The 20,939-nt window shown below is 42.7% G+C and overlaps 1 protein-coding gene across 2 annotated transcripts; it reads left to right on the top strand.

Moving 5' to 3' along the window:
* Positions 1-324: 324 nt before the first annotated feature.
* LOC117253635 (meprin A subunit beta-like) lies at positions 325-19,983 on the top strand. Of its 2 annotated transcripts, XM_033621205.2 has the most exons (18): positions 325-783; positions 898-999; positions 3,935-3,990; positions 4,329-4,378; positions 4,499-4,526; positions 4,906-4,956; positions 5,048-5,091; positions 6,260-6,335; positions 6,451-6,568; positions 8,602-8,780; positions 8,960-9,178; positions 9,670-9,819; positions 10,188-10,403; positions 15,659-15,915; positions 17,047-17,257; positions 17,361-17,537; positions 17,632-17,807; positions 17,934-19,983. In XM_033621205.2, the coding sequence occupies exons 2-17, from the start codon at positions 962-964 to the stop codon at positions 17,796-17,798; spliced, it is 2,037 nt and encodes a 678-aa protein (XP_033477096.2). In that variant the 5' UTR covers positions 325-783; positions 898-961; the 3' UTR covers positions 17,799-17,807; positions 17,934-19,983. The 2 variants fall into 2 exon arrangements, with proteins under 2 accessions (XP_033477096.2, XP_078024744.1); XM_078168618.1 differs by lacking the exon at positions 898-999 and having other exon boundaries at positions 326-783.
* Positions 19,984-20,939: the final 956 nt, after the last annotated feature.

The following is a 20,939-nucleotide window of genomic DNA, read 5'->3' as shown; positions in this document are numbered from 1 at the left end:
CCACCTACCCTCTTGGATTAAGACAAGACAGAGCAACCATGTATAATGTTAACCAAAAATGTAAAATTGTAGATTTCAGCATTGAGGTAGTTACATACATAATCCAGACTAAAATCCATTGCCCCCTGAGTGTCTGTCGCTAGTGCGCATCTTAATGTGTCGGGGAGTGAGGTTTTACGCACTGCACTGTCTGCTGGCTACCGCTACACATAGGCATGCCAACCTAAAAACCTATTATTGGGAATCCTGAGAAAGCGACAGAGACACAAAGCATTCCCGTAACCATAGTAACTCACTCACTCCTGCCTGTGTGCGCACGGCATGAGAGGAGAGGAAGAGACGCTGACTGAGATTACTCAGAGCAGCATGCATGGGAATAAATTACAATATAATAGATATCTGTATATTTCCTGCTTTCCCCCTGATGACCGGAATAACATGGTGCTGCTGCTGCGTTTTGCTGCTCTGTCTTGTCTGTCCGTGCGCTGTCAGTATCCTCTTTTCACGCCACGACGTTATCAGTCATGAATTTAGTTTTCACTGCGTGAGAAAATGGACATGTGGCGTGAGAGCGTGTGAAAAGTGTCAGTTGCGTGGGTCTCACGGTCAATGCGTGAGAGTTGGCAGCTCTGGTTATTACATTACCAGTCCATGATTGGAGGGGGAAAAGATGCTGTAGCTCATTGCTTTTGTCAACCTGTGGTTGTCAGTTGCGGATGATTCTGGTGTAGAAGAACTGTGGTTCCAGTGCAGTCTTTGCTGTGCTACACTCCAACGAAGCAGGTAAGAAGAAAATGGTTGCTCTTTGTCTTTACAGAGTTAGAAGTTTGGCACTAACCCAGCTGTGTTTGTCCTGTTGCTTTTGAAATTAGCTTGCATACTTTGTGTCTGCTGCAGGTGCTAACTTGTCTCGTCTCGTTAACCATTTGGATGAGTCCTGTATTTGCTTCGAGCGGGCCACATGGTGACCAGAGAGTATTTTCTGCTGTTAGCGGAAAGGTGAGAAAAAAAGTGGAGGAAGGGCAGATATAGATATAAACGGCTCATTCTAAAGAAACAGAAACAATAATTATTCTTTCAGCTAATTATACACTAAAGAAAACATACTTCTGTTCCATTTCTGCCAATATATCCCTCTAAATCCTACATACTGGAGCTTTTAAAAAAATTTTGAATTTAGTGAGTGAAAGACTGGCAGGAACACAGTCCTGAGAAAGTTATAGGTAGAGTGAGAAGTTTTGAGTGATGTGTCAGTCTCTAACATGCCCATCAATGTGGAGGAAAATTAATCAAAAGGCATGTTTGATGTGCACATAAGCAACAGGGGGTTCTGTGGTTATTTTACAACAGTCTGAACCTTGTTGCATAAAACCAGGATATTTGCTGTGTGCAATAGTGCTTCGACAGTGCACATCACTCCAGTCAGAGAGTGCAGATGGAACAGACACCTGCTGCCTTTTGTGTTTCAGATGGCTGTAAAGAGTCTCCAGTGTAAAGGAAGGGCATTCAGTACACAGTACAAGGAAAAGAAATGTTGTGAGAGTGTGAATGGCCTGAGGGAAGAATGAGTCTGGTGGTCCGAGTTTGTAATGAGCTGTAGCGCCTGCCTGAGGGCAGGGGGTTAAACAGGCGGTGACTAGGTTGACAGCATTCTTTAACTATGTTTTGGGCTCTTGAGAGATAGTGTGTGTTTGCAATGTCTTGGAGTAAGGGAAGAGGACAGCCGAGACTTTTTTGGGCTGTATTTATGACCCTCTAAAAAGCTTTTTTGTCTGCAGCCAGCGTACCGAACTGTGAGGCAGTATGTTAAAACGCTCTATTGTGGAGCAGTAGAAGGTCAGATTATTTTTCTTCAGGATTCTCAGGAGGTGCAGATGCTGCTGTGCTGTGCCTTCTTGCAGTGGTGTTGGTGGACCAGGAGAGATTGTCTGATATGTGGATTCCCTGGAATCTGAAGCTGATATAGCTGAGTATATTACTGATTTGCCACAGAACAAAATCCTGAGGAAGGATTTTCCGAAGCATCCTAAGCTTTTCCATTGGTTATAGTGAAGGGTGACATTGAACAAATCAAATCATTCATTCATTTTCCGTAACCACTTATCCTCTTGAGGGTCACGGGGGGGCTGGAGCCTATCCCAGCTGACACTGGGTGAGAGGCAGGGTACACCCTGGACAGGTCACCAGACTATCACAGGGCTGACACATAGAGACAGACAACCATTCACACTCACATTCACACCTACGGACAATTTAGAGTCACCAATTAACCTGCATGTCTTTGGACTGTGGGAGGAAGCTGGAGTACCTGGAGGAAACCCACACTGACATGAGGAAAACATGCAAACTCTGCACAGAAGGGCTCCCCCACCCTGGGTGACCCTCTTGCTGTGAGGCTACAGTGCTAACCAATACACCACTGCGCCGCCAATTTTCTTTGATATCATGTATGATACCTGACTACTTGACAAATTCCATATTCAGTAATCCAATTGATGTAAATGGTTTTAAACAACAGAGTGACGTAAAGTGTGATATCGAAGTAAAACCTAAATGGGTAGCACTTTACACTGCACAAATTACAACGTAATTTCATAAAGTAATTTTAAATTTCCGGCAATAACAAGTAACAATTTCGTCATCTTAAAGTGTAATCTAATGGTTATATGCTGTTTCTGGTGATAGAAAGTAATTATTAGCATTATAACAGTTTGTCATTAATGTAGTTATCTGTGCGCTTGTTGAAAACTACTTTTTTTTTTTTTTTTTACTTCTCTCTTTGATGGAACTTCCATATTCTTGAGAACAGATGAAGTTGTGACAGTACTGTTACCCAATCAGTGTTGGTTTTGAGGGCAATTTTTTTTTTAATAGATAAATAAAAATAAATGCTGGTCTCTTCTAATAGAAAGAGAAGGCCCACCCACCTTTTGATAAAGAAAACAATGAGTTCATTAGCCTATTTTGATCTAGTTTTGTACTTTGGTGATCGTACATCATTGTTAGCTGTTGTCCAAAGGGCTCTAGTTAAGCTAACGTTAACTTCTGGAGCTTAGCTTCATTAACTTAACTGTAATGGCAGAGATAACAAAGGTTGGCAAATGTTATGCTGAATGATTCAGTGTAAAGAAGATGCAAAATGACAAGCAGATCTATTTTGACACGATACAGGACATGTTAGGTCACCCTAATCAGAGTACACATGGCTGCAAACATCAGTAGAATATTCATTTTCATCAGCCCTGTTAGCTCAGCTTAATCAGAATATTGTCTTTTTTGAAATAAGGGCAAAACCCAGAATATTTTGTGCATGTAAACATAGTCGTGTTTACAGCAGGTCTGATGGCCCTGTAGCAAAATCCACTCTTGCAACAATTCTATTTTTAGTTTAGGGATGTAGGACGTCTACAGACAGTCTGCAATCACAGAGAGAAACACTTTATAATTAACACACCCACCCACAGCAGCCAAGAGATGATTGTAAATAAAATTTCAGACTTTGAGAGCCTTATTTTAAGGAAATGAAATAAATGCTTTTAAAAACATTCCAAAGACCTGCAAATGAAAAACACAGCGGTCATGCACATCCTAAAACTATTCAAGGCAGGTGCTAGACAACAACAAAACGGCAATAAACAGTCTGAAGGAGAGCATTCAGATCAAAATGTCACTTGTTGATGTGCCAATAAATGTCAGTTGAGAGCTACAGCATGTGAACCTTTTTTGCGTGCTGATAAAGACCTCTTCAGGTAGAAGCCTATTTCACTCCACTGTTCGAATTGCTGTCACAGGAAGTGATGTGGCAGGGTTTGGCTGAAGCATCACATATAAAAGCTGGCGATTGTTTGGGTGAAGACATCGTATAGGGCATAATTTTGCTCTCAGCACACAGCAGATACATTCCTGTTCAAAATATCATCACCTGCTGTTCCAGGAGACGCAGCCAGCAGCTGAAATCCAGTCTGAGGAGGCGTTCAGGGACTTCAGTAGGTGAGAAATATACTGTCTCACTTTAATTCTTTATTTGTGCATGGAATAATAAAAGACAAAAAAAGAAAAAAAGAAAAATAACAACATAAGAAAATGTGCAGGTGGACTGAAAAAAACGTTGATTTTGTGATGAGAGAACCAGGAGTGCTAAAATGCTACTCATTTCTGGGATTTAAGACTCATTCCTGCAGCACTCTACAGAGATGCCACAGGTGGACAGTAAATAGTGGGGTACAAAAAAGCTTCACAGACACTGAGCACATATTCAGTTTATGAGCGAACATGTGTGCTTGTCTGTACAACTTGTGACACTGTCTGTAAACGTCCTTATCATGTAGCTGGAGCCATGGCAGTCAGCTGGATCATTCTGTTCTATGGCCTGGGACTGGTACCAGTACACCTTTGTATCTTTATACAACATAACATTCATATTATATGTCCACTGCAAAAACAGTGACATTGATTATTACGATGATGATGATGATGTAATTTTTCTTGTATTTACCAGGCAGCAGCTAAGCTAACGGGTGATACAGGTAAGTCACATATTTTAAATGTTTTTCATGTTAATTACTGTCAAAAGGGGGACAAAAACTTGACTCAGGCTGAGGTTGGATTCAGAGTGAGAAGATTTCAAATACCCTGTACCCTTTACACTTGTGATTTTTTGGCAGGCTAAAAAAACTCTGTGCATCTTTGCTGAGAAGGCTCTCACTCAGAATGATTTAGAAATTAATTTCAAATCTTAAGGTCAGGCACAATTTTAAATTGAAGAATTGACATTTTAAAGTAAACATGTCTCAGGTCTGTGGGACAGGAAGCAACCCTAACTGCTCCAATACATTGGTAATTATGTAAATAAGGTACTTTTGTAGTCCTGTTTTGAGCAGCATCTAATTGATTCCACATCTACAGAAAGGGATGTTGATGAAGGTCGTGACTGGGACATCTTTGACATCAATGAAGGTTTGTGGACACATTATGGTTTTTGCTTTGTTGTATAATCTGTGCATATTGCTGAGGATTTTCATCAAATGATGAAATTTTCCTGTTGCAGCGGCGGGGCTGGACCTGCTGGAGGGAGATATCGAACAGGACGATGTAAGCTGGTCTACACAGACACCAAAGACTCCAAAGGCTCCTGCTACTCTTCAGTAATCTCCATATTCAGGCCTATTTGAGTATGGCATTATATTTAATCAGGAGAGACAGATGAATGAAGTAATAATAACTGTGTGATAAGATTACAGGTGTAGAGATTACCAGATTATGTGCTGCTCAAGATTTGACAGAAGACTATCCAGTACGGAGTCCAGATGCTGATGAATCTGAGAACACTAGGCTGTGATGGAGAGGTGGAGGTTGCATACCACTGTAGTAAGAAAGAACTGCAGGCAGGAAGAGAGGCATGTTTAAAACAAGAAGCAGAGACTGTGTGTTGCTGTGCTGTTGGTTCACTGTGATCAGCTGGCAGACAGGCAGAGTGAATGGCTAATGGTACAAGACATAAATTACAGATCTTATGCAAAAGCTTAGCAGACTTCTACCCAAACAAACACTGACATGAAGATTCTCTCAGCTATATCCAAGACATATCTCAGGACTACAAGGTAATCTGCTAGTTTATTGTAACAGCTTGGTCTGGTCTTATTGTTCCATTTTGTTTGTTGTCTTTTTGCCTAACTGTTTTTATGGTAATGCTGCTAAATAAGGGAATCAGTTGCCTGCTTAGTGAAGACTTTTAGTGCACGTTTCTCTAATATTATAGTATGTTGTAAAGTATTAATTTCATTGACAAAAACTGTGTGCTGCTGGATGCAATTATCCTGAAAATGGAAATTCACCACAATCGTGTATTGTGATCCACAGTAAAATCATATATCGTCCCGTCCCTTGGGATAATAATTTATCCACAAAAATATGTTTTTCTGTCCTCAAAATGCCCCATTGTGCACTCGGAATTAAGACACTAACTTCCATATTTGAGCAGTATATGCAGGAAATAAAGCTGGGTGATTTGAACAGCATTAATGCGATGATAAATCATTGAATAATTAAAATGATGCTGGTGTAGAGATGAGAGAGAGAGAGAACACAACTTTATCAGTCTCAGGTCTCATTTTTAAGTGATTGTTTGGAAAGACACAGTAATAATCAAGGAACGCAAACAATTCCAAAACACCAGGTTACAGTTCGATCACTAAAGTGAGTTCGCCCTGTTTTTATTCATCTCTATTTGTATATGTGTTGTTCTCTTCATTCCAATCAGGCATTCAGAAACTCCAGAATAGGTGACGAGTATCGCTGGCCAACAACCATTCCCTACTACCTAGAGGACAGTCTGGGTAAGACACCGCATTACAATGGAAACTTGCATTCACTGTACTCATCATGTTATCATGGATATGCACCAAATGAGGAGGCTTTTTGTTTCTTTGTGTTACACTTTGCAATATGTAGAGATCAATGCAAAGGGAGTGATCCTGAAGGCATTTGACCAGTACAGACTGAAGACCTGCATTGACTTCACACCACGGAAAAAAGAGGAGAACTACATCTCTGTGTACAAAGGTGGCGGGTGAGCTGCTCTGTTCAGTTCATATAATCTGTGGTATTGAACACAACTGTGTTAATGCGTATTCAAACTGTCCTCCCCACAAAAAGGCCGAATAGGTCGTCTGTGCAAGCAGACCACATCTCTGTTTACTGTTAGGTAGCGACCTCTGGTGGCTGAAGTAATTATGACAGAAGCAAAGGGCCCAGTTGTTAAGAAAATATCATTTGGATTAGAATGATCCAGATATGGAAATCCAATGTTTTGCTATCCATGTGATTGGATCACCATGATCCAGATATAAACTTACCAAATTCGTCACACTAACTGTTCAACAAATCACAAAACATGTGCAAAATATGAATAAATGTAGTTCTTTTCTGCTGGGATCAGAATGATCCCTATTTTTTTGGATCAAAGGTATCCCAGTCCTATTAAGAATGAAGGTTTGATCCATATCAAAACCAAGAGTGGACTGCGTGATCTAATCCGATTTCAGTAGCCTTTTTTTTCCTTTTGAACAACCCAGTTTCAAGATTTGATCCAATCTGATAGCAGAAGTCTGATCAGATTGCTTTTGAACAACTGGGCCCTGGTGACGCAGTCAAAGATGTCCTGTAACAGTGGTTCTCAACCAGAGGTTGTTCAGGGAGTTTCAGGGGGTGTCCAGAAAAATGAAGATGTAGTTTATTTTCATTATTTAATTCTCTGTAGAATTGAGCTCACTGTTAGTAAGACTCATAGGAGGAATTCTGAACAGGGGCGTTTTTAGGTTTTGAGGACATGTGGTGCTTAGCACACCGGACCTCTGTAGGGGGGTCCGAGGGGAACCTTCTTCGGGAATATTTCTTAATGAACAAGCTCTTATTTATCCTTAAACCAGTTTATTTTCCAGATTAATTATGAATTAGTTGACAGTGAATGATACTGAGTAGCAACAGAATACTTTGCAACTACTATCATTAAAATTAAAACATTTTGAGGAACATGTACTTCAGTATTTACATTTTATTCTACTTCAGGCCCTGATCATACAGAGCATGTTTTCTCAGCTGGAGGCGGCTTTTTGTAATTGTTTTAATGACAATGAAGCTCTTTGCTCGCTGTATTTGTGTTGCTACGCTCCTCGTGTTTCTGAGCTCTGGGCGCCTGGCATTTTTGTTGGCACACTCTGAACTCCTGTTGAAAAAACTTAAACTCAGAAGAGAAAAGCGCCTCATGTCATCTCCACTTTTTTCCCATTGTCTAGTTGGATGATTTGAGAGGCGGGCCTTCTGTGGTGGTCAGGACAAGTTTACAGTTGGTTAACAATGGAGGAGGAGGAACTGCATTTGCAAAGCGTTTTTTTTTTTTTTTTTACTATTGGCATTCAATTATTGAAAGAAAAGGCAGTGCGGTACGTCTTGCGTTTTGCAACCTGCTAAACTCTGTCTGTGTGATCGGAGCCTCATAATTCTACTCCTCCACATCTCAGAGGGAAACACTGTACTTTTTACTGCACTACATTTATTGCCTGTTTGGGTTATTTTGAAGACTCAAATTATTATTACAAAATATAACTAATACAACTAACAAATGATGATGTTAAGCCAGATAACCAAAAGATATCTTGGGAAAGTTGAACTGGTATCGTAGTTCAGGCCTCAGGACTGCCATATAAAAACAGGCCCTGTTTGCTTTTAACAGCTCTTTATAGGGTGATAAGAGCCCATGTCAGTGTTTCAACACTTTGATCTACTGTCTCCAATTGACCCTTTGCTCTGCCTTCAAATGCAGACCAAAAATTAGAGAATATTCCTTCAGGGAGTTGGTGAAAGGCGGGCTCTGTGACAGCTTGACGGTCCATCACAAAGGTGCAGGACTTTGCAAAGGGTCATTTGGCTAAAACAAAAAATTTCAACAAAAACCTAATGGGAGTGCAGTTTTAAATTTCAGTATAATGGACCGTTAGGTTAGGTTTCTGCACAAATATCAATCCTCTTATACCCAGGCCTCTGAATGTTGACCTTAAAAGACCACTCAGTAAAAAGTGCATATCGCTTTCCCTCTCTGTATAGATGTTCCTCCTCTGTGGGGAACCAGCGTAAGGGGAAGCAGCAGCTGTCCATTGGTGAAAGGTGTGACAAACTAGGAACCGTTGAGCATGAGTTTCTGCATGCTCTGGGCTTCTGGCACGAGCAGTCCAGAGCTGACCGAGATGATTACGTCAACATCAAATGGAAAAACATCAAAACTAGTAACACTGATCAGTAAAATCTTATGTTGTAACTTCATAAAATAAATGAAAATGTTTGCTATCACCTGGGTTTTTCTCCTAATGCATGCCTGCTATCTGAAAACATTTCTACAGCAGTGAGCAGTTGCAAAACTGTTGTTCCATCAATCCTTGTTAAAAACAAAAACTGCATTCCCTAGATCGTACAAAGAACTTCAAGAAACACGATGACGCAGAGTCCAGTGCTCTTGGTGTTCCCTACGACTACGGCTCTGTAATGCACTACAGCAAGGATGGCTTCAGCAAGAACTCTGAGCCCACCATCGTCACCAAGATCCCCCAGTTCATGGATGTGATCGGTCAGAGGATAGGGCTCAGTGCTAGTGACATAACCAAGCTCAACCGTCTCTACAACTGCAGTAAGTCATGTCAACCTGTCATTGTGTCCATTACACAATTAATGAGAAAATCACCTGCACTTTGAGTGTCGGAACGATCAATACACTAAATCACCTCATAAAATAAAATATATTTTAATCCCACAGAGGTACAAGACAAGAGTCAGAGTTTATCTAGCAGGAGGTGATGCAAATATATATTGATAATCTTTGGCAATAACCTCTAATTCAGACCAGATGACCTCAGTGCTCATTTAATAATCATGTGGCCATAGCCTTTATTATCCAGAATGTTTTCAGGTCTCAGATCAGCACACAGTCTTTCTGCTGAGGGTTGCCAGCTCTTTTCTGTTCCATGTTTTCTTTTGGGTTCAGGTGCACTTCTGCTGTGAGATGATGTCACCATATTTGTGTGATGGCACTTTTGTTCTGTACCTGCATAATCCCCCCATCAGTTATGAAGCACTGCACTGACGCATCTTGGTGAAATTCTGAGTGTTTCCTCTCCACAGCCAAGTCTTCTACCTTTGTGGACAGCTGTGACTTTGAAGAGGACAACATTTGTGGGATGATTCAGGGTCCCGGCAATGCAAAGTGGGAACGACTCACTCGTGCTCGTGGAGGGCCTCAGACTGACTTCTCCAACATGGGACAATGCAAAGGTGACAGTCAATCATAACAAATGCATGCTATAGAGTTGAACCTTTTTTAATGTCCTGGATGTTCCTTTTACAATCTACTGCAGACTCTGACAAAGCATTCTCATAGAACGGTTCCTATGATATCATACTAATTAACGCCCCATTAATGACGTTACGATGTCCTAAACATACAGTCACATGCTTAATGTAAAGTCATGGAGGTTAGGTTTAGGCAAGTAAAGGCTATCCACAAAATTTGAGCCCCTCATAGTGGAGGCAGTGGGACCTGAAGGAGACTTAAATAAACTGACAATGATAAAGTTGGACTAGTCCCATAAAAAGTAATATGAGGCCCAACATTACTCACTGTTGTCTCCTCCTGCCCTCAGGAAAAGGCTACTTCATGCACTTCAACACAGCCTCTGCTAAATCTGGTGCCCGTGCTCTACTGGAGAGTCGCTGGTTTTACCCCAAACCTGGAGCCCAGTGTCTGCAGTTCTTCCTCTATAACAGCGGGGCAGCTGATGATGTTCTCAATATCAAGGTGCGACAGTATGACAAGGCCAACCCCAGCGGTAAACTGAAGCTCTTCAAGAGAATTTCAGGTAACAAATGAAATATTGCATGTTGTGTGATTTATACAGTGTTGTTATAATTAAAGCCTCCATCTCTCATTTTTCAACAACATCCCTTATGAATGTCATCAGCCCATTAAATGGCCGTTATCAGGTGTTGTCACTACCATTAAAATGCTCCAGACAGAGTAAAGTGCATCTACCAGAAGGTAAGAACATGCACATCCACTGCTGTGAAAAAGTTACAGCTGGAGTTCTCAATCTCAAGCCGAGCCTGATGGGTTGGCTAAAAATGTGCGCTGATTGGCCAGGTTGGGCAGGACTCAGGCTGTGGAAAAGACACACATTTATTTATGTATTTATTTATTTAATTTAGAGCAGGGAGCTTCTCTAGCGTGGAAATACAGTGTGGAGAGTTGGTGATCCACTGAGCTGGCCCATTTTCCATTGGAGACACGCATGACTTGTGCCTCCATGCAGCCAGTTTGTCCTGGGCGTTAGAGGCTGAGTAGTGCTTTTCGGGATCCAGTTTAGTCAAGTCTGGGCTCAGTATTTTATGTAATAATCTCAGACAGGATGAGTTGGGGCTTCAGCTCACATGGGTTGGTACAGTTTGGGATGTAATTTCTTTGGCCTGTTGAGAACTCTACTACTCTCTACTTTCACTTTCGTTTGGTTTAGGCACTAAAACTACACGGTCAGGGATAGGAACAGATCACAGTTTGGGTTAGAATAAGTACGGAATTCTTAGCAGGACTAGGTGTTACAATCCCTAATGATTCAGTTCGATGCTTTACCTGAGTGGGTTGAGAGAGAGATGTCCTCTGGGTTGGGTTGAGCTTGATGATGACTACTTAGTGATGTTTCTTCCCATGCAGCACATCTTCAGTTGTGTACCTCAGCTTCACTGGGTGTTTCGGCCATTTATCACAAGACACCCTCAGCTGAGGCAGGCCCACCACAGGCTGATCAGACCTGGGTGTGTGCTGCATGGGACTAAGTGGTCATTTAACTCCCCACGCTGTCTCCTTTCTTCTTAGCCACAGCCAGTGACTGCTCTTCTCTGCAGCTGTGGCGAGCTCTTTGATGGTCTTCCTCAAGGTCTGCCCTCTTATGCCACCTTCCTTCAGGAGCCTTGCTGTAGAGCTGGCAACAAAGCCCCTGCAGCCCACCTCTACTGGGCGTACCTTCATGCTCCAGCCACGATCTTCTGCCTCAGCTGCGAGATTGGCATAGCGCAGCTTTTTCCTTTCATGAGCCTCGTCGATGGCATCTTCCCAAGGGACCGTCAGCTCAATGATGAAGACACGGCAGCAGAACTTTGACCAGAGCACGAGATCTGGCCGCAGGTTGGTCACTGCAATCTCTGGGGGGAAGGTGATTTTCTTGCTTAGGTCGACGCGCATTTCCCAGTCCCTGGCTGCATTTAGTGGGCTTGGGTCTGACATGGAGGCGTTGGTCCGTTTTTTCTCCCCTTACTGGATGAAGGCTGATGTTCGTGGGAAGGTAGTCTGAGCCGATTGCAGGATGGCATTTGCTGTGGATCTCCTGTGCTCAATTGCAGAAGCTAGGCACTTCAGCACTTGGTTGTGCTGCCAGGTGTACCTTCCTTGGGTCAGACAGATCTTACAGCCCACTAAGGTATGTTTCAAGGTTGCTGGGGCAGCGCACAGGAGACATGCTGGGTCTTCTCCAAACCAGAGATGTAAGTTTGCTGGAGAGGGAAGAACATCATAAGTAGCCTTGATGATGAAACTTAGCCTGTTGGACTCCATATTCCACAGCTCGCTCCAGGTGATTTTCCTCCTCTCTATGCCGTCCCACCTCATCCACCGGCCTTGCTGTGCCTGGGAGACTGCTCTGGCACATCTGGCTGCTTCCTCCTGATTTCGCACTTCCGCCACCACCATTTTCCTCCGTTCGACTGGAGTAGCCATCTGCCATGTGGGTGTTGTTGTTCCCAGTCCGAACCCTCCTCTGCCATGCTGGACGTGACCCACAATGTCCCGGTGTTTGAGGGCAGCCTGTGCGTCCGCCACTGCAGCCTGTGGCTTCCACTTCCTCCCTGTTGCCAGGGTGGGAGCAGTGCCTCGCACCAGAAGGTCTCAGGACTCCGACAGTGTCATCTCCAGCCGTACTTTAGCACATTTGTATTCCTCCACCAAGCTTCACATCGGCAGGGAGAGGGCTTCATTTCCGTATAACCCCACACTGCTGAGGCACCCTGGCAATCCAAGCCACTTCCTCAGTTGAGCATTCACCAGCCTCTCCAGGCGCTTAACATGGGATAATGTCACCTCGTAGATTGTAATGGGCCACATGAGACGGGGCAGGAAGCCGAACTGGAAACACCACACCTTCAGTTTCCCTGGGAGAGCAGTGCGGTTGATTTGGTTGAGGCCATGTATTGCATCTTGCCTAAGTTGTTCCACCCGTTCCACATCCTTGAGGGCTGCGTTATACCAGCGTCCAAGACTTTTGATGGGTTTCTCCAGGATAGTTGGTATTGGCTCCCCACCGATGTAGAACCTCTCATTGGTGAGTTGGCCTTTAATGAGGGAGATGCTGCGGGATTTGCAGGACTTGATCTCCATTCGAGCCCAGCTGATGTTTTCCTGGAGCTTACTGAGCAGACGTTTGGTGCATGGCTTTGTTGTTGTTATGGTCGTCATATCGTCCATATATGCCCTGACTGGGGGAAGATGCAGCCCATTCTCCAAACATTCTCCTCCAACCACCCACCGTGAGGCCCGGATAATCAACTCCATTGCCATGGCGAAAGCCAAGGGAGAAATAGTGCAGCCGGCCATTATTCCAGTCTCCAGATGTTGCCAGGCGGTGGTGCAGTCCTGCGTTGAGATGCAGAACTGGAGATCTTGGAAGTATGCCTTGACCAGGCAGGTAGATAGCAGAAACGCTGCCAATAATGATGTTATATAAGGAGCTAGAAAGTCCACAGAGGTGGGTGGGAGGTGTGGTGGATTGGGTCCCACAAACCCCAGACTTTCACCCAGGAAGCCAGTGTTTGCATCTCGTATGAATGTAGAGCCAAACCATCAGGTTTTTTTCTAAATCTGACTGTGTGTGCTTTTGTTGACATCCTGGCGTTAGTTGGGCGTCCCACAATGTCAGCAGCAGACACATAAGGACACCTAGCCCATAATATACTTAAAATACAAAGTAACTGTATTTTGTTACAGTTTTAAGAGCTGCCATTCTGAATACAGCTATTGTCTTGAAGGGATTACTTTTTGTTCCTGTTTTATGGCATAATTCTCCGGCCAAACTACCACAAATCTGTGCCCCTGACAACTGATAATGGACATTAAATGGGCTGATAACATTAAAAGCAAGGGTCAACATCAAAAACCAAATATATACATATATATATATATATATATATATATATACATATATATATATATATATATATATATATATATATATATATATACATATATATATATATATATATATATATATATATATATATACATATACACAGTACAGGCCAAAAGTTTGGACATACCTTCTCATTCAATGCGTTTTCTTTATTTTCATGACTATTTACATTGTAGATTCTCACTGAAGGCATCAAAACTATGAATGAACACATGTGGAGTTACGTACTTAACAAAAAAAGGTGAAATAACTGAAAACATGTTTTATATTCTAGTTTCTTCAAAATAGCCACCCTTTGCTCTGATTACTGCTTTGCACACTCTTGGCATTCTCTCCATGAGCTTCAAGAGGTAGTCACCTGAAATGGTTTTCCAACAGTCTTGAAGGAGTTCCCAGAGGTGTTTAGCACTTGTTGGCCCCTTTGCCTTCACTCTGCGGTCCAGCTCACCCCAAACCATCTGGATTGGGTTCAGGTCCGGTGACTGTGGAGGCCAGGTCATCTGCCGCAGCACTCCATCACTCTCCTTCTTGGTCAAATAGCCCTTACACAGCCTGGAGGTGTGTTTGGGGTCATTGTCCTGTTGAAAAATAAATGATTGTCCAACTAAACGCAAACCGGATGGGATGGCATGTCGCTGCAGGATGCTGTGGTAGCCATGCTGGTTCAGTGTGCCTTCAATTTTGAATAAATCCCCAACAGTGTCACCAGCAAAACACCCCCACACCATCACACCTCCTCCTCCATGCTTCACAGTGGGAACCAGGCATGTGGAATCCATCCGTTCACCTTTTCTGCGTCTCACAAAGACACGGCGGTTGGAACCAAAGATCTCAAATTTGGACTCATCAGACCAAAGCACAGATTTCCACTGGTCTAATGTCCATTCCTTGTGTTTCTTGGCCCAAACAAATCTCTTCTGCTTGTTGCCTCTCCTTAGCAGTGGTTTCCTAGCAGCTATTTGACCATGAAGGCCTGATTGGCGCAGTCTCCTCTTAACAGTTGTTCTAGAGATGGGTCTGCTGCTAGAACTCTGTTTGGCATTCATCTGGTCTCTGATCTGAGCTGCTGTTAACTTGCGATTTCTGAGGCTGGTGACTCGGATGAACTTATCCTCAGAAGCAGAGGTGACTCTTGGTCTTCCTTTCCTGGGTCGGTCCTCATGTGTGCCAGTTTCGTTGTAGCGCTTGATGGTTTTTGCGACTCCACTTGGGGACACATTTAAAGTTTTTGCAATTTTCCGGACTGACTGACCTTCATTTCTTAAAGTAATGATGGCCACTCGTTTTTCTTTAGTTAGCTGATTGGTTCTTGCCATAATATGAATTTTAACAGTTGTCCAATAGGGCTGTCGGCTGTGTATTAACCTGACTTCTGCACAACACAACTGATGGTCCCAACCCCATTGATAAAGCAAGAAATTCCACTAATTAACCCTGATAAGGCACACCTGTGAAGTGGAAACCATTTCAGGTGACTACCTCTTGAAGCTCATGGAGAGAATGCCAAGAGTGTGCAAAGCAGTAATCAGAGCAAAGGGTGGCTATTTTGAAGAAACTAGAATATAAAACATGTTTTCAGTTATTTCACCTTTTTTTGTTAAGTACATAACTCCACATGTGTTCATTCATAGTTTTGATGCCTTCAGTGAGAATCTACAATGTAAATAGTCATGAAAATAAAGAAAACGCATTGAATGAGAAGGTGTGTCCAAACTTTTGGCCTGTACTGTATATATATATATATATATATATATATATATATATATATATATATATATAATAGATCAGCTCAGATCAAAACAAAAACTCAAATATTTCACCTACAACCTCAACCATGGTATTTACATAGTGATTAATCTTTGTTCTATCGGTTCTCCTTACAGGAGGTGTTATGGGCTCCTGGGAACTGCATAACATCAATCTGGATATGACACAGAAGGCCCGTGTGGTTTTTGAGGGTGTGAGGGGAAAGAAAAGTTCAAATGGAGGTTTCTCGCTGGATGACATTAACCTGTCATCCACAAAGTGTCCTCAACACACCTGGCACGTCCGCAACATCAGCCGCCTGCTTGCCACCACGTCAGCAGAAAAACCACTGTACAGCCCTCGCTTTCTGTCACCAGCAGGTTACTCCTTTCAGGTAAATGCCTTTTAAATATCTGATTCTCTCGATGCTGAAGAAATCCAAAGCTCGACTCACTTGTTGTTGTTCTAGTTGCTAAGCTATCATTGCACAACAGCTGTTCTGTCGAGGTGTTAAGTTTATGGTCAGTGAACTAACATTACCGTAACATGCTTGCACAGTACTTTAATGTTACTTAATCTCTACAGATATCGACATATGTATGCAGAATGTGCAGGCAGCGGGACAAGACTTTAGTATTTGTAGTCCTTGTTTGTAGTCCAAATAGTATTGATCATGTTTTAGGGGGTTTTGGTTGCAGGGGCGCTCATTCAGTCATCTGCAGGGAGCCACTAAGTCGCCTGCAGGGCATGTTCAAAAAAATAACTGTGGTCAAACCAGCCATCGCTCGCATCTCCGTGGTCAAATCAGTTAATGCTACAACTGTGGTTCACCCATACACTCCCCGTTAAAAGGGTTTTTTTTGGGGGAGTTTCTCCTTATCTGCTGCGAGGGTCCAAAGGACAGAGGGATGTCGTATGCTGTAAAGCCCTCTGGGGCAAATTGTGATTTGTGATATTGGGCTTTATAAATAAAATTGAATTGAAAAATTTAATATATTGACACACATGATAAATGCACTCAAGTAGCCCAGATCAAGCTGACAGGGAGAGCTAACAATTGACGTGGCTAACAATTTTTGTGTTTTTTTTTAAAAAGTTGTTAACACAGGGTATATAATGCCAGGGTTGGCCCTCACTAGACAGGTCCACTGGGAAAATTCTAAAACCTCCCAAAAGCCAGTCCATGCATGTTCGGTTATATGCAGTCCTGTAAACCATCAGCTATTGTCCCACAACAATTTAGCTTTGTTATCTTTTCTTTTATTTATCCACATTCATATGCAGATATCTGTTTCTACAAATTAGTGGAAATGTCCATCCATCTCCAATCTTGAGTCTCATGTTACTTATCGAGCTATAAGCAATGACCAGTGCACAAAAGAGAAAGTCTTGGTCTGGATATCATTTATGTGGATATCCATGGGCTAAAACAGATCCCCTGAAATACTGGCTTGTCCCCAAAGGCTACATTTGTCGTCAGAACAATAGCTGACGGGATTGCTTCATACTGCTTTGTGATCCACAGGTCAGTGTGTACATGTACAGGAAAAGCGACCGTTCAGAGTACTTGGCCACCTACTTCCGCCTGACCTCAGGCCCCAACGATCACAAACTCAAGTGGCCATGTCCATGGCGACAGGCAACCATCGCCCTGATGGATCAGCAGTCTGACATCAGACAGCAAATGAACATGCACCGCATGTTCACCACTGACCCCAACAAGAAGTCCTCTAATGGTAAGAGAAGGGGGGATAACTTGTAGTGTAACAAGTCTGACTCGCCTCTTATTGTTGCTTTGTTGGTCAAAAAGAGAATCACAGCTCACCTCTTTCTCCACAGGCACTAAGTACTTCTGGGATAATCCCAAGAAAGTGGGGTCTCGAGTAAATGAGTCTAATGGCAGCTTTTACTATCGAGGCCCAGGCTTGCCAACATTACAGTTCATCAGCCACAGCAGCCTAAAGAGCAGAAACTTCATCAAAGGAGACGATGCCTTCTTCCTCCTCAGTCTGGAAGGTGTGGAGTCAGACAGGACCAAGACATCACATACAACCATACTGTATATCATCCTGTCTCTGAAATGTCACCGTTGTTGTCTGCTTGTCCTCAGATATCTCTCATCTCCTGGTATCTCAGCCTCTTCCCCGCTCTGCAGTCCAAGCTGACACCGATTTAATGATAGCTGCAGACCAAGGTGCTCCGCAGGGAGCAGGGATGGGCAGGAATAATAGACAGCAGGAGATCGAAAAGGTGCCGATCATACAGGACATGTCCTGATTCACAGAAGTGAGTGTAAAACATTAGGGTCAGCACTAGTTCACATCATAGGAATGACTCACCGTGTTGATGCATCTAAATCAAACTGTCATGTTCTTTGTTTGTGTTCTGTCCCAAATGTGTCTTTCATTACAGTGGCAGACGTCCCACGATTTACCATCTCCTCTCACCACTCCATGATGTCCCGATCAGAGAAAGCAATCAGCACTAACAAGGCAAGAGATCACATTACTACATGATCTCTACAACCATGGGCACCAAATTATAGTTAAAAGTGGAGGAGCGGAGGGTCTGGGGCTCCTCTCTATATCTATTATTTTACCAAGCCACTTTGCATGAAACCACGCCCACTTCCGCATGACGAAAGTGAGGAACTAGATATCAAGGCCTGATGACTGGCTGCCAGCCTACTGCTAGCCAGTCCTCTGTGCGATATACCTGCGGCCCCTCTGAATTATTTCCCCCCAGAATGTTTGTTGATCCAGCGGGGAGTTGGGGGGCGGTCCAATCACTGAAGGTCCATGAAATTCATAGTGTGGAAAATACAGTAGGTTGGAAAATAGCAACATGGGTAGTTAAAGAGAAGCTTTGCTGATTTTCAACCAGCTCTGTGTCATCGCAGTGTGTGCAAGCAAAAGTTCGGTGGACCTCCGCCAGCAAACGAGCTTCCAGCGCTTATAGCACAATGGAGAGCCAAACACTTGGAGTTCCCTGCTGCACATACTTCCTACACTGTGATCACCAAGCTGGTTGGAAATCAGCAAACTTTCCCTTTAACAGATGTAACAACTTAAATTCAGCCAGTGTAAAATATGGACTGTACAATAAAGATGAACATGACAGCGCCCCAAAGGTGGTATTCAAAGCCACTGATGAACTCAAGCTGTGCTGTTGTTTAAATGACCCCCAGCATGCCACAGTGAGTGTTACTTGCAGCCAATAATCGGGCCTTGACGTCTGGCAGCCTGCTTTCGTCATGCAGAAGTTTCATTTAGAGTGAGTTGTTACAATAACAGACACATCCTTGGCCAGAAAATTTTCTGCATTCCAGTGAATTTTTACACTCCAAATTATGGTGCAAATGTGTTAATTTCCTTAAAGAAAAACACGAAATTCAGGTGAGAGGTGACAATTCAAAATTTCAAAACATCAGGTCGTGTAATGCAGTGGGGCTCTCACACATTCTGATTTGCTTGCAAATATTTACTCTCTTGCAGATTAGCTTCTCATTTAATGTTATCTCTGCTGAGTCACACACGTAGGCATGATTTACTTAGTCCTCCTTTGTGTCTTTTGCTTGTAGAAGTATCCTCTTAAAATGTGAATGTGGCACCTATTCACATTAATGATACATTTCATTAGAAACACCTGGATTTTAATAGCTCATCTGAGTTTCAGCAAGACTTCTGCTCATGTTAACTTCAAACTGCAGACTGTCACCAAAGAGGCCACTGTTTGTTTCACATGTGAATTTTAAGACAACCCATCATGTTTTTTTCTTAATCTAACCATGTGTGTTTGTTGCCTAAGTCGAAGGAAATCAAACTAAGGACTAAGTATTTTACCTATGTTGTAAGTACTTTTTTTTCAAAGTATGCATTTAGAGAGCAGAAACTGCATTTCCTGTAAAAACAGAGGTGTATCTTGTGAAAGAAACAATCAACATTTTTGTACGTGAACATCTAAAAACACACCTGCTCTGTGGGCCCAGTGATACAGAAGCTCCAGGTTATTTTACGCATGGAAGTCGAACATCTTTGGCTTCATTTATAACATTAAAAGGAATGAATGGGGCTCCACCACCAATACTGTATCCAGGTCTCTATACATCCATGGTGAGAATACGTCTGTCACAGAAAATCTCCTGTCGTGTGTCACATGTGTGAAGGGTCACATCCAGATCTGAATCTTTAAACATAGTCTGAGTTCATATGAGAAAACAGCTTTGGTTAGGATGGGAAATGTAGTTTTTAATTCATACTGCATCCACTTATCCAAACTAGCTTGAATGTTTAAAGAAAGCAAAGATTCTTGATCAAAAAGTAGGGATGCAAAAACACACCTCTGCTCCCCCAAGTGTAATAGTGGGGGTGCAGCTGCTCAGCTTGCTCCATTGCTCAGGCGACTCTACAGCAATTCCTTTTCATGTATAATTTGAATTTGAAATAAAAATCTTTATGAGCATGCATTTTCAAACCATGTGTTTATTTCATCATTTCCAGATTTGCAACTCAACATTGATTAAAATACTGTGGTTATTTTCTAGGGTCTGTGGAAGCAAAAGTCAAGGTCTGGAGCTGGGCCAGAAAGCTCGCGACCTCGCTCCTTTCTTCTCGAACAGACTTTCTTTGTCTTCCATTAGATATCAAAAACTCAAATACTCAGAGGTCAAAAAAATCACTGGAGACACGTAGAATCAGATGCAACTGAGTTTAATGTGCTTGCAGGCAACAAACACATCACAACTCAATGAGTCAAGCTCCGGAGCAGGACTGGAATTTCTTTGTTCGCACTTGCTTTTTTATTGTGAAAATTTCTGCTGAGTCGTCTTTTTTCCCTTAACCCTTCCCGCTATGCGCTGATCATAACGGGGTCACATTTCTGCTGAGTTTACACTTTTTTTAGTCCTTCCCCCTTGGAGCTGAAACATTACGGTGTCACATTTCTCCGTTCTCCCCCTGATGGCTACTTTTTTACTTGCACTCGTTCATAATATTATCCACGCTCTCCTTTTCTCCCTTAGAGCCAATTTCACCATGTGATGCTTTCCTGGACAGCCCGCCTCCTCTAGAGTCATATCAGGACAAGCTGCAATTCCCCTAACTTTCCACCAGTGTTTTCTGAGCCCATCCTCATGCTATTTTTAGCCTAGGTACTTCTCCACCACAATGCTTAAGTGCTCAATGAGTGTGTGTGTGTCATAAGAATACATGAAATATTAAACCAGTGTGTAATTTGTCAGTTGCACAGAGTACATTGCTTCAACACGTATCTTTAAAGGTCAACTTAAAGGTACAGTATAAACACTACAGTAAATATTACACTACAGGTCCTCAACCATGTCATTGTAAGCTTAGAGGGGACTTACTTATAACTGACCCTTAGCTAAGCCCTATCTCTTTGTGATGGGCAAAGTCAGAA

This window comes from Epinephelus lanceolatus, chromosome 6 (genome assembly GCF_041903045.1).
Source record: "Epinephelus lanceolatus isolate andai-2023 chromosome 6, ASM4190304v1, whole genome shotgun sequence".
NCBI lineage: Eukaryota > Metazoa > Chordata > Actinopteri > Perciformes > Serranidae > Epinephelus > Epinephelus lanceolatus.
The sequence above is the reverse complement of the archived record's forward strand: the minus strand, read 5'-3'. Positions and strand labels throughout refer to the sequence as shown.

Coding starts and splice junctions, on each gene's coding strand:
- LOC117253635 (XM_033621205.2), top strand. CDS start 962: ATGGTGACCAGAGAGTATTTTCTGCTGTTAGCGGAAAG. Junction 4,957..5,047: donor CATCTTTGACATCAATGAAG/GTTTGTGGACAC, acceptor TTCCTGTTGCAG/CGGCGGGGCTGGACCTGCTG. Junction 10,404..15,658: donor GCTCTTCAAGAGAATTTCAG/GTAACAAATGAA, acceptor TTCTCCTTACAG/GAGGTGTTATGGGCTCCTGG.